This window comes from Hypanus sabinus, chromosome 28 (genome assembly GCF_030144855.1).
Source record: "Hypanus sabinus isolate sHypSab1 chromosome 28, sHypSab1.hap1, whole genome shotgun sequence".
NCBI lineage: Eukaryota > Metazoa > Chordata > Chondrichthyes > Myliobatiformes > Dasyatidae > Hypanus > Hypanus sabinus.
This window is the reverse complement of record NC_082733.1, coordinates 7,097,524-7,114,398: the sequence shown is the minus strand read 5'-3', so window position 1 is coordinate 7,114,398 and position 16,875 is coordinate 7,097,524. Positions and strand designations below refer to the sequence as shown.

Genomic DNA, 16,875 nt, shown 5'->3' with positions numbered 1-16,875 from the left:
GAAGAGAGAGTTCTAGAAAAGAATTCCAATGGCCAACGATTGTCTGGCAGATGGTAGAATGAAAAGTGCTGAGGAGAGTAAACATGTAATAGAATGGGCTCACCTATTGGAGGATGAATAAATAAATTGGGAATTCTGAATTCAATTCAAACAGGCAGCAAATGAAAGCTGGGTTTAAAGTGAGGATGACAGAGTGGTAAATTGGGTAACTTTGGAACTATTTGGGGTAGAGCCGCCTGCATAAAGAATGTAACAGTCAGAGAGACCAAATAACTAACTTAGTCTAGAGATGAATCTTTAGACACGTGATCAGTCTAAACCAAGTTTCCCATCCACTACAGTATATTCATACAACTGTTTCTTGCAAAGTAAAAGCAAAATCAAATGACTTAGTCATTCTGGAACGAAAACATTTGAAAGATTTCTTTTTCTCTTTCTTATTGTTGGAGGATTTAATTTGAGGTTTAAAATGTTTCATCCCTGGTACTTCAGAGCTTTAATTGCATTGAATGTGGCTCTTGAGCCAGTGAGTCTTCCACTGCAATTCAAAAAAGTTCTCTTTTCAGGATATTGTGAACATGTTCAAATTTATATTGTTCAATTGACATCAATTGTAGTTTTTCTATTACCTGTACATTTAAATGCTCGTTAATTCAAGAAAAAAAAGATTATGAAAATCTAAAGCCTTTTCTTCTGGAGATGGAGAAAAAGCAGATGGTCACTGTGACATTCAGCCATTGTAAACTTTGTCCGTTTTAGATTTTGATTTCCTGCTATGATCCAAGTATCCCAAAGCAGCTGCTTTGCACAGAGCTGACATTTGGTTTGATACGAATACCACAAGGCAGCACATCTGTTTTCCAATAAGAATGTGTACCCAGTGCTCTGAGAGAGCTGCTGTTGACCAGCTCTCTGAGCCATTGTAAAATGCTGCTCTGTTTCTGCAAAACTCTGTTCTAGAATTTAATCTTTTAATATTTAATTCCTAAAGACAAACAGCTTCCTTTAGTTTTCTTCAACCATTCATCATTGATTAATTGAATAACTAATCTCGCAATTAACCTAGAGCTTGAAACATGGAACATTGTATTTTTATTTTGAAGGTACATTGTGAGAGAGCTCCTACTGCCACTCATGCAGAATTCCAGAGGCCTGCTACTCTCATCTCTGTCCCAAACAGTCTACTCATTATTGTCCCCACTGTTGGGTCCTCAGTGAGGGAGTACTTTCTCCCTATATCTACTTCTGGCAAATCTTTGAGAATTTTGTATGTTTTTGACGAGATATCATCTCATTATTATAAACTCTTCAGAACCCAGCCCCAGTTGACTCCGTCTCTAATGTGGCAACCAGTCTGGTGAATCTTTATTGTGTTCCCATTATGAAAAGTAAGCCCTTTCAAAACTATACACAGCCTTCCAGGTGCAGCCTTACTGAGGACCAATGCAATTGCAACTAAGTCCTTTAATGATATTTACTCATTGTTTGCTAACTTTGTAGTGGTTCTGAGTTATAACCAAGCGTTTTGATAGAGGCCATGGTTAAATAGAGGTGGTGATATGTATAATCTTTGTGAGGTAATCTGTCAGGTACAAATATAAATACATCAGTTTTGTATGGAAATAGATGGAGTGTATTGCATAAGGACTTGTAATAAATTCAATTTGCATTATAAATGACGACAATATTACAATTTCTTCATGGATTATCATCTGGTGGCTTAACCTTTTAAAGTACTGGTATTAGTTTTGGTTCACTGTTGTCATATGTACCAAGATACAGTGAAAAGCTCTCTTGCATATTGTTTAGAGATCAAGTTATTACCCAGTACATTGAACTAGAATAAGGTAAAACAATAACAATGCAGAATAAAGTGTAAAATCTGCTGGAAGAGTGCAGTGCAGGTAACTGATAAAGTACAAGAACAAGGTAGATTGTGAGGCCACGAGTACAGTAATATTGGGACAAAGTTGTCCGTTGGCCTGGTGGTATGTGCTTTCACACTTTTGTATTGTCTGCCCAATGGCAGAGGGAAAAGGGAGAATGGTCAGAGTGGGTGGCCTCTTTGATTACGTGGATGCTTTACTGAAGCAGCGAGAGGCATAGGTGGAGATCACGATGGAAGCTGACTCACAACTCTCTGTAGTTTCTGAGGTTGCACGCAGAGAAGCTGTCATACCAAGTCGTATTGTATCCAGACAGAATCGATAATAACATGGTGCATCAATAATGATAGGTTAGAGTTGATAGGAGCCTGAGCGTCATCTCCCTTACTGAAATCAATGACCAGATCTTATGTTTTGTTGAAACTGAGGGAAAGATTATTGTCATGACACCATATTCATAAACCCTCTATCTCCTTCCTGTACCCTGATTCATCAGTATTTGAGATGTGGCTTGCTGCAGTGGGCATCATCTGTAAATGTGTCGATGGAGTTAGAGCAGTGTCTGGTCACACAGTCATGAGTAGCACAACCATGTGGAGCCAGTGTTTAGAATTATTTTATTCTTGGTCTCAGGGATGTTAACTGGAATTGGCTGGTCTCCTGCATTGTTACAACTGCTTGGGGGCACATACTCTTGCTTTTCCATCAACAACACTTAATTGTCTATAATGTTGAAGTCAATGAAAAACTTGAATTAAGCTGACGTAAATGAGGAAGCTTGTCTAGCAACTCCCTGAACTTTTGAACACAACGAACTCAGCTACCTGAGGTATGATCTTTACATCACACAGCTTCCAATTTCATTCTGTTTGCTGTTGAAGTAACAAGTCAATGTTCTCCTCTTGCCCCTGGTCTCCACCCCCACTTCTTGCTCTAATTGGAAGCAAAATAACAGAATCCAATTTAATCATATAACCATATAACAATTACAGCGTGGAAACAGGCCATCTCAGCCCTTCTAGTCCATGCCAAACACTTACTCTCACCTAGTTCCACTGACCCGCACTCAGCCCATAACCCTCCATTCCTTTCCTGTCCACATACCTATCCAATTTTACTTTAAATGACAATACCGAACCTGCCTCTACCACTTCTACCATTCCACACAGAATGTGCATTTATTGCTGCCAGTTCAGTTCTGGAGTTTTTTTTTGCTGGCTGTTCTTCCATCTTTCTTCAAACGCCCGGATTTGATTAAAGCCAAAGTCAGTTACTGAGGGCTTCCCAATCGTTTGTCGGATTCAGAAAGTCAGCACAAAGGTGAAATCAGGAAGAGTGATTAGGATTCTCCAACAAGCTGACAGTGTTTGCCTGTGCTGTGGTGACAAACTGTTGGCAAACAAGTCTTGATCCCTGTACTCGCATCCACACAAAGCAGTGGACTACACTACACACTTGTTTATTCAAGGCCCATCACAACATGACACCGTTTAGATAGGACTAATACTTGGATAGGAACATGTAAAAGAAATCAGGCAAATGGGATTGGTGAAGATGGGTATCACTGTTGCCATGGACGGTGGACCACAACACCCCTTCTTTTGTAAATGTAAGATTGAAAGCTTTAATTATAAGAAAATAATTAATGTATCTCGATCTAGAAATTCTTCAACAGGTGAAAACATGGCTGGGACCTCCTGCATAGTGAAAACGCCCTCTGTGACATTCCAGCACTGAGAAGTAATTCAGTACAGAAAAAGGCCCTTCACCCATGCCGAACATCAACCACTCATTTACACTGAACATCATTCACACCATTCCCAACACTAATTCACATCTTTCACACCATTCACACCACTCATTTACACTGATCATCAACCACTCATTTACACTGATCACGTGTGGCACGTCACTCCTCACACAGATATTTCGCAGTATTTTTCTTTATTTTACGAGGTTGAGTTGCGAGCTCAACACTCAACCCAGCACGGATGGAAAGCATACTGGGGAACAGCCCGACTGGATTCGAACCCAGGAACCTCCATTCCGGAGTCCAGCACTGATGTCACTGTGCCATCAGCCACTCATTTATACTGATCATCAACCCTTCAGTTACAATAATCAGCAGGCACTCATTTACACTGATCATCAACCCCTTGTTTACACTGATCATCAACCACTCATTTACACTGATCATCAGCCACTCATTTACACTGATCATCAGCCACTCATTTACACTGATCATCAACCACTCATTTACACTGATCATCAACCCCTTGTTTACACTGATCAGCAACCACTCGTTTATACCGATCATCAGCTATTCATTTACACTAATCATCAGGCACTCATTTACACTGATCATCAGCCATTCATTTACAGTGATCATTAATCACTGATTTACACTGATCATCAACCACTTATTTACTCTAATCCTACTTCATTCTATCCATATTCCCATCAAGTTCCCCAGCTTCCACCCCTCAGCCACACTTGGGAAAATGTGCAGCAGCCAATTACCCTACCAAGCCATTTGTCTTTGGGACATGGAAGGAAACCTATATAGTCACAGGAAGGGCACACAGACAGCACTGAAAATTGGGTTTGAACCCGACTCTTCTAGTAGCTCAGTGCCACCCCATCTCTGCCGGTGGGCAACAGACTGCGGATGAGGGTGGGCAAGAGAGAAGATTGGTGCAAGTATCTGGTGGTTGGTAGTGGCAAGGCCAGGGTAATAGAGGGAGACTGAAGGCAGGGTGCATTTTAGGAGCTGATGGACTAATGATAAATGGCCGGAGTGAGGGAATGGGACGATAATTTCAGGGTCACTGTTAGCGCCGGGAGGTAACTGGAAAGGGGGGGCATGGAAAAGTCAGAAGTGAGAGTATTGGGATTGTAGTCAGGGAAGATTATCCAGGATAGGGTCTGAGGGAAAGCTCGAAAAGAGGATGAGGAGATGTTCCGATTAACTAAGGACTGGCTGGCAGGAGAGGAGAGAATGTTGGGGACAGCCAAGAACTATGAAACATTAAAGAAGGTATGTACTGGGGTAAAACTCCTTGTGCCCACCAGTCTGTATCTTCAATGCTAAGCCAGCCTTTGGTCCTTTGCTGAGAACTGATCGTGTTCACGGGCCTCGTATGCACAGGAGACATGGTGTTGATCGAGAAAGGTGTGCTGTTTGATGCCACTAAACGCACTCAGTAAACTCTGTGCTTCTGTACATTGCATATGCAGACAAAGACACACGACTGCGTATCTCCATCAGGTGTCTGTACACTGCACAAAACATTGTTGTACAGAACCATAGCACAAAAAACAGGCCCGTTAGCTCATCTGGTCCATGTTGGACCGGTCTTTTGCCTAGTCCCATCTACTTGCAGCTGGATCGTAGCCCTCTCTATCTCTTGTATCCACATACCTATCCAAGATTCTCCTAAACATTACAACTAAACCTGTACCTACCACTTCTGCTGGCAGCTTGTTCCACACTTGCACCATCCTCTGCACGAAGAGGCTCCTCCGCAGGGTTCCCCTTAAATATTTCATCTTTCACTCTTAACCCGTGACCTCTAGCTCCAGTCACACCCAAACTGAGAGGAAAAGTACTGAGGATTGGTCCAGGTTATTGCCACTGGAGCAAAAGAAGATGAGATTCTAGAACTACGAAAGATGTTTGTACATTAAATAGACAGAAGACTTCAGCCAAGGAACAGCCATGGTTCTTTGCCAAAATGTGAGGGAAAAAGTATTTCCCCACAGAAGGCAGTTGAGTTTTGTGTTTGTTTAACCTAGGGAGCGGCTGAGACAGAGATTACTGAGTCTATACAGGTTGTCAGCGTGAGGAGAGAACAGGTTAAATTTGTACTGTTGTAGCAAAAAGTGAGTACAGATACATCAGGCTGAATGGTCTCATTTCGTTTTGCCTGGTTCTATACTTGCTGGTCACATGTTGACTGCAGTAACCAGCTGCACGGTATCAAGCTGAGATTCAAGAATTACTCCCATTGACTTTACTAGGTTTCAGATCATTAAATGTTTAAATAGAAAACGGCTGGATTGATGTCATATTGCAATGTACCATGCCAGCTGCAATGCTTATATTTCATTGCAATAAAGTAAATTCTGCTTTTCATTTAAGAAATAACATTATCCATACTAACAAAGAAGAAATGGGCTGAGAGGACGGAATTGTTCATGAGTACATTTGGATGCATTACATGTAGTGAGAAACTTTGCCAGCTTCAAATCTCAGTCTGTCACCGGGCTTGTTTTAACAACCAATTATGTCCATAACCACTGACGTATGTTTAATAATTACTTGTTGTTTGGTTAGTACAGAGTAGTTAATGCAGTTAATGTGGGCAAACATAGTCATCCACTTTGGAAATTGAAGTGAAAGCTGAGTGCTTCTGTAGATGTGTAGTAGATGACATGACATCTAAAACTTTGACAAACTTCTATAAATGTGTATTGGCAAGTATATTGACTGGCTGCTGTAAGGAATGCTAATGCCCTTGAATGGACGTCTACAAGAAGTAGTGGAGACAGCCCTGTACATCAAAGGAAAAGTCCTCCCAGCCATTGACCTGCATCCATCATCAAAGATCCTCACCACCCAGGCCAGTCATTTTGTTCTTGCTGCCGCCATTAGGTAGATAGTACAAGAGCCTCACGACTCACACCACCAGGTTCAAGAACAGTTGCTACCCCTCAACCAACTTGAATGAAAGAGGATAACTTCACTCATCTATTAAGATGTTCCCACTACCAATGATCTCACTTTAAGGACTCTTCATCTTGGTATTTCATGCTCTCGTTGTTTATTTATATTTGCATTTGCACAGTTTGTTGTCTGCTTGACCTTTCATTGATCCTGTTATGTTTGCTGAGGATGCCCACAGGGAAAAGAACCTCAGGGTTGTACCTGGTGACTCTGATAATGAAATTTACTTTGAACTTTGAACTCTGTGGTGAGAAATTAGGATCTTCATAGCAGCAAAGTGAGCAGGCAGTCCATGTGCATAGGTCAATAAATCCAGTAAATAGATTCAGAAAGCAAGTGGAAAGCCTAGTCCAGTGTCGGCATTTATCTCAGAGGGGAGACTGGTAAAGCAAGGGCAGGAATCTGTGCTTGTTGTGTTGAGTATTGCTCAGATCCTGATCACCATGAGAGGGAGGACCAGTAACGGAGGCCCAAAATTATACTCAGCCATGGTCTTTTTGATTACGAGGACAGCTTGTATAGCCGAGTCTAGGCTACCGGGGAGCGATTAAACCAAAGTCTTTAAAGTGACTTAAAGCAAAATATGAGGGTAGGTGTTTAACCTCAGGTGAGGGAATGAAAAGGGTTTGTGTTTAACCTCAGGTGAGGAAATGAAAAGGGTATGTGCTTAACCTCAAGTGAGGGAATGAAGAGGGTATATGTTTAACCTCAAGTGAGGGAATGAAGAGGGTAGGTGTTTAACCTCAGGTGAGGGAATGAAGAGAGAAGAAAATTAGAACCAGGGCATTCTACAACAAAATCCGAAGGAATCTTTTCATACAAAGGTATTAGGTGAATGGAGTTTGATCCTCACTAAATGCCACGTGTAATGAGTTAAATGAAGCTTTCAGCTTGAACTGACTTAGCTTTTATTAGGTGAGGGTGCTGGGGAAAACTGGAGTAATAGAGATGATTAGCCAAAGCTGAATTCAAAGATCCAGTTGGGATAATATTGTTTCCAGCGTTGCCACATCTCTGGTCTGTATCCCTGGCTGCAGAGTCACGGATCTCCCTGTTGAGAAGAGATGATCACAGAACTCAACACCCCAGCATCCAGGTGTATACTTCAGCTTACAAAACATTTTTTGGTTCCATTCCTCTGAGAGATATTTTACTCAAGTAATGCATTTTTATTTTTTTTTACTGAGGAAAAGGTTTTCAGGTTGACTGTTTTCAAAAGTAGGTGGTTTATCAAAGTGGAGGGGGAGATATTCTGGCAAACAGAACTGTTTCAAACATACTCACAGGCTGTTAAAGTGGGCCAAGCATTAACCCTGCCCACCTTGGTTGTTCTTCAATGTTGGCGCATCAGTGTGTAGACAAATGGGTTTCACTGAAGAGCAACTACACATGTGATATAGAGCACAGTGTGAAATGTCATCGATTGTCCTTCCAGGTGCTAGGGGGTGAAAGTTTAACTCCCAGTATTTTACTAATTTTTAAAAACAGCACAAGCCTGCTGAATCTGGAATTGGAGAGAATTAGGTCATCTGGAAACAGAGAAGTGGTGGAGTTCCTCAGGCATGGAATTGTTAGGCGAAGTATAGATAAGACATAGAGAACAGGGAGGGATATTGTTAATCTGTCACAAGGAAAGAAGAAAAAAGAGAGACATGAAGATCTGGGAGGAAAGAAGCTTCTCACGCAGAGAGTCAATGGAAGGAGAATGGGAAAGGTACAAAGTGGGTGAAGACTTGTTGGTTGAGCAGGACATTAGTATCAGAGAACAAAAAACAGTGCTAGTAGACTATTTGGAGGAGGAGTGACCAAGTGGGCAAACAGGAGAGGAGATATAGTAGGGTTAAAGTAGGTAGAATTGTGTTTGGGCTTTGAAGATTACTGGACATAGGAGGAAATGGGTGAATGGGACAATAGGGTATTTTAAGAAAAAATAAAATACAATTTTGCTGAGAAAAGCAAATGACTTCAATTGCAGGTAATTCTACCAAGGGAAAAACTAGAACTGAGATCCAATCTAATTGCATCTATGGAAGAAAATTTACCAACAACACTTTTCAGAAATGCAAGGGAGTTGTCCCAGACTCTTGGCCAAAATCAAGCTATTAAGTACTGTCAAACTGACTGACTAGCAATCAATCTTTTTTGCAGCTTGTATAACATTGCTGCTCCCTGCATATTTGCTACTATATTTACTTACAAAATATGATAGCATTTAGAAAGTAATTAATTAGTCTTGAACCTCCTTTGATTGATATTCAAATCTCAGATCATTGCAACTCTCAGATGATTGTTTATGAGATTATTATTAAATGCAGAAAACATTAGAAATGCCTTACTTCAGTAGAAGTAAATCATTCAATATTAAAAGATCCACAGACTTACTGAGCTCTCACATCACTATTTTCCATCGAATATTGGAGAGAGACTGAAGGGGAACAAGTCCATCCAACATATTTTATGACACTTCCTCTTTCTGAAACACTCCCCATTCCCTTGTCTTCCAAGTCTGGCAGCTTTAGTCTATTGGTGTGTGGTCAGCTTCTAATGCCAATTTAGATAGGAATTCACCAATAAAAGATATTTATTTATTGTTATGTAAGAATTCTCTGATTCTTTGACTTTCCATGATGAGTGATCCACTTCTGCTTTTGAAAGTTTTCAAGAATGTCCTCTTAAAAAGCTGGTCGAGACAGGGGGGGAAGCTGTTTCCTGTTTTAAGCCATTAAAAGCCAGAAATCATTTTTTTCTTAGTTATTTCATTCTAAGCTGTCAATTAAAAGGAGGATCATCCCACAATAACTTCTCCAAACATTTTTATGAAGTTGGTCAGTAAAGATTTCCCTTGATAATTATGAAGTGCAGGGAATGATGAACATTTTCAAAAATCTGTCTGACCAGATCTCACATTGTATTGACTAAACCATGCTGCAAAAACAACATTGAGGAGGTTTGCTTCAAGCCAAAAAGGAAGAGGAAGCAAACAATAACTTGTGGCTTTGACAAATCTTTTGAGAAGTGAAATATTCCCATTAGTGACATTCTTATTAAGCAGGAAATTGCACCCGTTCAGATTCCTATAAACTCCTCCGTGTTTGGCAATAGATCCTCTCATCCTACGGACTCCCCTAAAGTTTTAATCATGAAAGAAGTTCAGTCCAACACATCATAGGCAGTTTAACGTCTTTGAGTTGATTACTGACTAATCATTGTGAAACTGAATTCCTTTCGGTAGAATATTGTAAAGCTGACTTACTGAATTTTGATAATCTGGCTGGTGAGAACAAGGTAGAAATATCTTTTGTACTTAGATTTCTTGGATAATCTGACTGTAGAGGAGAGATTCCAATGCTCTTGTGCTCGTTAAAATTTCCCAATCTATTTCATTTCACAAAAGGAAAACTTACAAGCCTGCTCAGGCTGCTCACCAACCAACAGTTCCATGGGGAAACATCTGACCAGCTGCTATTAGTCAGTCAGCTTGTTCCTGACACCCACAACAGGTATTTAGGAACAACATGGAGGTCAGATGTTGGCAGAGTTTGTGTTCTGCTTCTGGGCTCAGCCTTGTGTCTGGTGACAAGCGTGTGGAGACCAGACCTTCTCTACACTGACCAAGGTTGGTGCATCTAACCTTCCTGTGGTGTTGACAACTTACGTGTGAAAGATCAGAGAAAGCCCGGATAAATTTTTCTTTATTTTTCTATTCTTAATGCACTCCATAGCTATTTTATTAGGTACCCCTGTGCCTAATTAAGTGGCCACTGGGTGTATGCTCATGGTCTTCTCCTGCTGTAGCCCATCCACTTCAAAGTTTGATGTGTTGTGCATTCTGCTCTTCTGCACACCATTGTTATAAAGGGTGGTTACTTGAGTTACTGCCACCTTCCCATTAGCGTGAAGCAGTCTGGACATGATTCTTCGTCCCCTCCTGTTAACAAGGGGTTTCGCCCACAGAACTGACACTCATTGAATTTTGTTTTTGTTTTTTGCACCATTCTCTGTAAACTATAGAGACTGGTGTGCAGTAAAATCCCAGGAGATCAGCAGTTCCTGAGATACTCAAACCACCCCATCTGGCACCAACAATCATTCCATGGTCAGTGTCACTTAGTTCACATTTTTTCCCCATTTTGATGTTTGGTCTGAACAGCAACTGAACCTCTTGACCACGTCAGCATGCTTTTATGCCACATTATTGGCTGATTACAGATTTGTATTAACAAGCAGGTGTATCTAAAGACGTGGCCAGTGAATATATTTTTGATTAATTTTCATCATTTAAATGTGTCTTAATTTATTCTTCTTGAGTTATCTCTATTTTATAAATTCTGTAGTTTTACTTCACCAATTTTTAAATGTCTCTGATTATTAGGGAGATCTTAAAGTAATTTAATCCATCTTTGCTGTCAAAAGGCTATCAGAGCAGATTGAGCGCAGGGGCTCAGATTCCAGCGTCACTGTTTTCGGACTGCGTCTCTGCAGGGGGTGACCATGGCTGCAGAAGCTGCCGCTTCACTGGATCCACACGGTTGAAAGCGTCAAGTGTGGACAGGGTGTCAGTCCAGGAGATGGGTGCCGGTTGGTTTAAACACAGACTGGCCTAAGGTTAATAGGACTTGCTGTGATTGGAAGGAGCAGATTCTTTGCTACCATCTGCAGCCTTTCAAGGCCCATCACGGCTAACAGAGCAGATTCACTGTTACTAGGCTGGAAACTGCTGCAACCAGTTGATGCTTTCACAGACGCCAAATCAAAATCCGTGCCCCTTACAGTAGGGCCATGTCAGGACCAAGAACAAAGTAAGTTTGTGGGCCTCATTTGGCCAGGCCTAGGCAGAGTGCAGGTTGGAGCTTGCCTGTGTGTGAGCACAGAGCAGGAGTGAGTAATGGTGAGACAGAATAGAGAGGGCCAGCGAGGGGTGAGCAACACCAGCTTGCAGGTTCATTATGGCAAGGTGAAAGAAAGCCTTTCGTTAATAGTTGGCACGTCAAGCCAGTATCTTCACCATCTACCTGAGCAGGAGAAAGATGGTGGTCTGAAATGGCCTTTCAACCCCAAACAATCTTTGGCCTTGTACAGGTACAGGCACAATGCTACAAAAGTCCAATAATCTGGTACTCAATTGTTCACGAATGCTCAGGGTTTGGCATCTGGCTCATTATTAATCTGTGCTGTAAGTGGGTTGTGCAACCAGAGCTAATGTCTAGACAGTGCCCGAAGTCAGCTTTGGGGCTAAAGGTCAGGAACTTGGGTAGGCTTCTGCCTGGAACCAGGATCCAGAGCACACGCATATTTCAGTTTGACTTGGCAGACAGAACATATAAACTGAAGCTTGCACGTTCTGCTTCCTGCTCCCTTTGAACTTGCTGGGTTTTCTGAAACATTTATTCTGCTACCGTGAGACATGGAAATAAAAATATATTGGAGTATTAACAGGAGGAATATCCGGTTGTCTAGGAAATCCGCGAGTCCGGCACCTCCAGGGACCCGAGGGTGATGGATTATTGGAGCTGACATAGGAAACTTTTCCAATCTGGTGGGGGCCTTTTCCAGAGTAGGCACAGAAAAGCTCAGATACACATTTTCTGCTTGTAAGATGAGTAAGGCCACTTACTCATCTTCACCTACGCACTTCAAGACCAACATCTCTCGCATTCGAAGGATCACTCGGGGCTGCACATTGGCATTTCATTCAAACAGCAGCACCCTCTCAGTACTCAACTGAGCTTCCAGGTCATGGGCTCAAGTCACAGGTCACTGGGAGGGCTCAAGCCCATGGCCTCCATTTAAAATTAGAAATACAGCACGAAACAGTCCTTCCAGCCTAATGAGCCAGAACAGCCATTCACCCTAGCCTAATTTACAGGACAACTTATAGTGAGTAATTAAGCTATATAGCTGGGAGGACCTGGAGGAAACCCACACACTCACAGGAAGAATGTACACACTTCTTACAGAGGATGTTGGATTTGAACGGCCCGAGCAGGAATAGCGTTGCGCTAACCGTTGCGCTACCTTGTTTTTTTTTTGGGAAAGCAGTAAAGAGTCTCTCAGGGTGGAAATGGGTTTGGAGCACAGCACTTGGGAACTGAGGCGCAGTTGGATCTGTACAGAACACAGTGAATGTTCTAGCTGATAGTGTCTTCGAGTATTTCCAAGTAATGCCATCTGTTCTTTCTACGACACCCACAAGCAAACAAGCCAAGAATTTCAATGTTTTTGCAATTTTTTTTACCTTTGCCAGTGTAACTGCTATTTATAGGGGACTCGTCGGGTATTATAATAGGGGAAGAGTTTCAGACTAGGCCATCTGATGGGTTCAAGTCAGCTTGTCACCTCCTCTGGCAAAACCCAGTGCCACGATGTTGTTCGATTGGTAAAGAAGTCTGCTCTGAATATTAATCTGAAGTGTGTGCTAACTCCCACATTGGTAGTGAGCTGGATGTGGACGATCGTCAAAGTAAATACAGCTAACACAGGGACTAAAATCCCAGCCGCCCAATCTCTGAGTTAACAGCTGTATTAACTACAAAAGCCATCAGTCACACGGCAGGGTTTCCAGTCTTCTCTGAGTGTGATTTATTTTAAAAAGGAAAAGCATTAAAGACTTTGAGTGCCAAAGGAATAAGACATGTGAATGTGCTGCTGCTGCTACAGTGTGCTTGATGCCTCCTCTCTCACACTTCCATCAGTTACAACTGTGATGACGTCCAAACAGCTGCTCTCAAAACATGCCACTCACCTGAGCTAACGTTTGCTTTGCCAGATCTTCTTTTAAGGCACATTAATAGGATGTTTCTAAAGATCATTTAAGGGGTTTCTATATTTTCAAGAGTTATCACTTTGCCTTAATTGGACTCCAGGCACAGCCTGTTTAGATATTTAGATGTGCTAATATTTGCGTTCTGTCTTTACTATTAGGTTGGGAAGCTGATCCAGGAAGCAGCTGGGAAGAGCAACCTGAAGAGAGTAACACTGGAGCTGGGAGGAAAGAGCCCAAACATTATTTTTGCAGATGCTGACTGTAGGTTAATTTTAAAATACTGAATACTGTGTTTAATAAGAACAGACCAGGACAGTACATACAAGTGGAAGGTGTTGCACTGCCAGCACAGGTCTTACACAGGGCGCCGGGGAGTGTGGTGGAACAAAGGGATCTGGGTATACAGGTTCATAATTCGTTGAAAGTGGTGTCACAGGTTGATAGTGTCGTAAAGAAAGCTTTTGACACATTAGTGAGTACAGGAGATAGGATGTTATGTTGAAGTTGTATAAGATGTTGGCGAGGCCTGCTTTGGAATATTTTGGGCAGTTTTAGTCACCTACCTACAGAAAGATGTAGGTAGGTGACCAAAATTTCAACCTTATTTAAGGTTGAAAAAGTACAGAGAAAATGTACGAGGATGTTGCCGGGACTGGAAGACCTGAGTTATAAAGAAAGATGAAATATGTTAGGACTTTATTCCTTGGAATGTGGAAGACTGAGGGGAGATTTGATAGAGGTATACAAAATTATGAGTGGTATAGATAGGGTAGATGCAAGCAGGTTTTTTCCACTGAGGTAGGGTGGAACTACAACTAAACGTCATGGGTTAAGGGAGAAAGGTGAAAAGTTTAAGGGAACATGAGGGGAAACTTCTTCACTCAGACAATCGTGAGAATGTGGAATGAGCTGCCAGCAAATGGTACATGCGAGCTCGATTTCAACGTTTAAGAGAAGTTTGGATGGGCACATGGATGGTAGGGATAGAGAAGGCTATAGTCCAGGGGTAGATTGATGGGAGTAAGCACTTTGAATAGTTTGGCATGGACTAGATTTTCTGTTTCTATGCTGTACATTTCTATGACTCTATATGCACATATAGACAACTATACACACACACACACACACACACACACACATTCACGCACACACATTCACGCACACACACACTCCCACCCACACACTCCCACACACACACACACACACACACACACTCACACACACATTCACACACACACACTACCACACACACACACTCACACACACACATACATTCACACACACACACACACTCACTCACAATACCACAAACACATACACACACACACACACATTGCAGTTGAGTGAATAGTATCGATTCCTCATCCATCAAGTTGTACATTAGCCTTGATCAAAGGTGAGCTTGTGGAGAGAGTGATACTGATGCTTGTGTAACATCTTACTGTTTCTCAAATGTCTGATGTTTAACAATCTTCCCTCTTGGAACTTCATGTGACAGGGAAAGCAGACAATGAATAATAAGTCAGTCCAGATCTTATTGTATGTACGTGTGGCAAGAGAGAAATAATTGCCAAAAAAAATCTAATGAGACAGATTAACTTATTGACAAGGCAGAATATATGAAGGAAGAATTGGATTGTTTCTTACAGGTAGGCGTTTAAATCATAGGCAGATGTTGTAGATCCCTTCATACATGGAGGAATATGTAGAATTTTTGATACCAAACCAGATATCTAGTTCCACAGATGTTGATGCTGTAAATATAAAGCTGTATTGCAATCTCCTAATTTTTTATGATATTTACTTTAGATGTACATGGTTTACCATTTCTGTAAACATTTGCTTGGAAAATTTTGTTATTATGAAATTTATTGTCCAGACTTTTACTGGCATTTCCTGATTCAGAGAGGTACTAACCCTTGTGCTGTGCTGTTGGCTTGTTCTCACAGTGGACTATGCTGTGGAACAGGCTCATCAGGGAGTGTTCTTCAACCAAGGCCAGTGCTGCACAGCAGGATCCCGCATCTACGTGGAGGAGCCGATCTACGAGGAGTTTGTCCAAAAGAGTACAGAGCGTGCACAGAGGAGAACAGTCGGAAATCCTTTTGATCCTGCCACTGAGCAAGGGCCTCAAGTAAGATTTTCTCAAGCAAAGCAAACAAAAATATGGCTATGTCAGTACTCATCCACTTTTATAACAGAGGAGGTGTTTTATCAGGCTCTATCTTAGTTTCTTAGGAGTTCTAGATGTGGGTCCGTTTAAAGTGAATCAAAACACAAGGGTCATCATGTGTTCTTCATTTCATTGAAAATATTTGAATGAAACAGTTAACTTTAATCTAATAAACCATGTAAATATTAGCATCACATTCCAGAGTCAGAAAGCTTCAGATCATAAACAAGAGAAAATTTGCAGATGCTGGAAATCCGAGCAACACACACAAAATGTTGGAGGAACTCAGCAGGCCAGACAGCATCTGTGGAAAAAGAGTATAGTCTACATTTTGGGCTGAGACCCTTCGGCAGGAGTGCAGAACAAAAGTTGAGGGGTAGATTTAAAAGGTGGGGGGAAGGGAGAGAGAAGCACAAGGGGATAGGTGAAACTGGGAGGGGGAGGGAGTGAAGTAAAAAGCTGTGAAGTTGATTGGTGAAAGAGATACAGGACTGGGAAGGGGGGAATCTAATAGGAGAGGACGGAAGGCCATGGAAGAAAGAAAAGGTGGTGAGGAGCACCAGAGGGAGGCAATGGGCAGGTAAGGAGATAAGGTGAGAGAGGGAAAAGGGGATGGGGAATGGTGAAGCGGGAGAGGGCACTACTGAAGTTTGAGAAATTGTTGTTCACACCATCAGGTTGGAGGCTACCCAGACAGAATATAACATGTTCCTCCAACCTGAATGTGGCTTCATCATGACAGCAGAGGAGGCTATGGTTTGACATATTGGAATGGGAATGGGAAGTGGAATTAAAATGTGTGGCCACTGGGAGATCCTGCTTTCTCTGGCGGACCAAGCCTAGGTGCTCAGCAAAGCTTCAGATGCTTGTTCTTGGCTTAAGGTTTCTTCTGCCATGTTATAAGGTGGAACATTTTGCAACTGCAATATAATTTCTCTGTCCAAGTGGCTGGTCTTGTTGTAGTACATTATAATGATAGATTCTTGATAGCTTCATAGAATGTTGTGACTTTTTATGGAGTAATGTAGTTTGTGTTTGTTGCAGATGATCTTGGAGCACAGTTAGAAATTGGCAGATATGATGTTCTGGGCATCTACGATTTGTCGCTGGAAGAAGATCAGAGTTGGGGGCTTAACATTTAAGGATACACATTGTATGGAAAGGACAAGCAGATAGGCAGAAAGGGTGGGATAGCTCTGTTGGTAGAAAATGTAATCAAATCCTTAGAAAGAGGTGAAATAGGATCAGATGTAGAATTGCTGTGGGTTGAGTTAAGAAACTGCAAGGGTAAAAAGACCCTGGTGGGGGTTATATACAGGCCTTCGAA

The 16,875-nt window shown here is 41.8% G+C and overlaps 1 protein-coding gene across 1 annotated transcript in view; it reads left to right on the top strand.

The window, feature by feature from the left end:
- aldh1a2 (aldehyde dehydrogenase 1 family, member A2) overlaps nucleotides 1-16,875 on the top strand; it is a 101,317-nt gene that overhangs the window by 72,521 nt on the left and 11,921 nt on the right. The window contains exons 8-9 of the mRNA XM_059952558.1: nucleotides 13,534-13,636; nucleotides 15,325-15,509. Of these exons, the coding sequence (XP_059808541.1) occupies nucleotides 13,534-13,636; nucleotides 15,325-15,509 (288 nt within the window). The remainder of the gene's footprint in view (nucleotides 1-13,533; nucleotides 13,637-15,324; nucleotides 15,510-16,875) is intronic.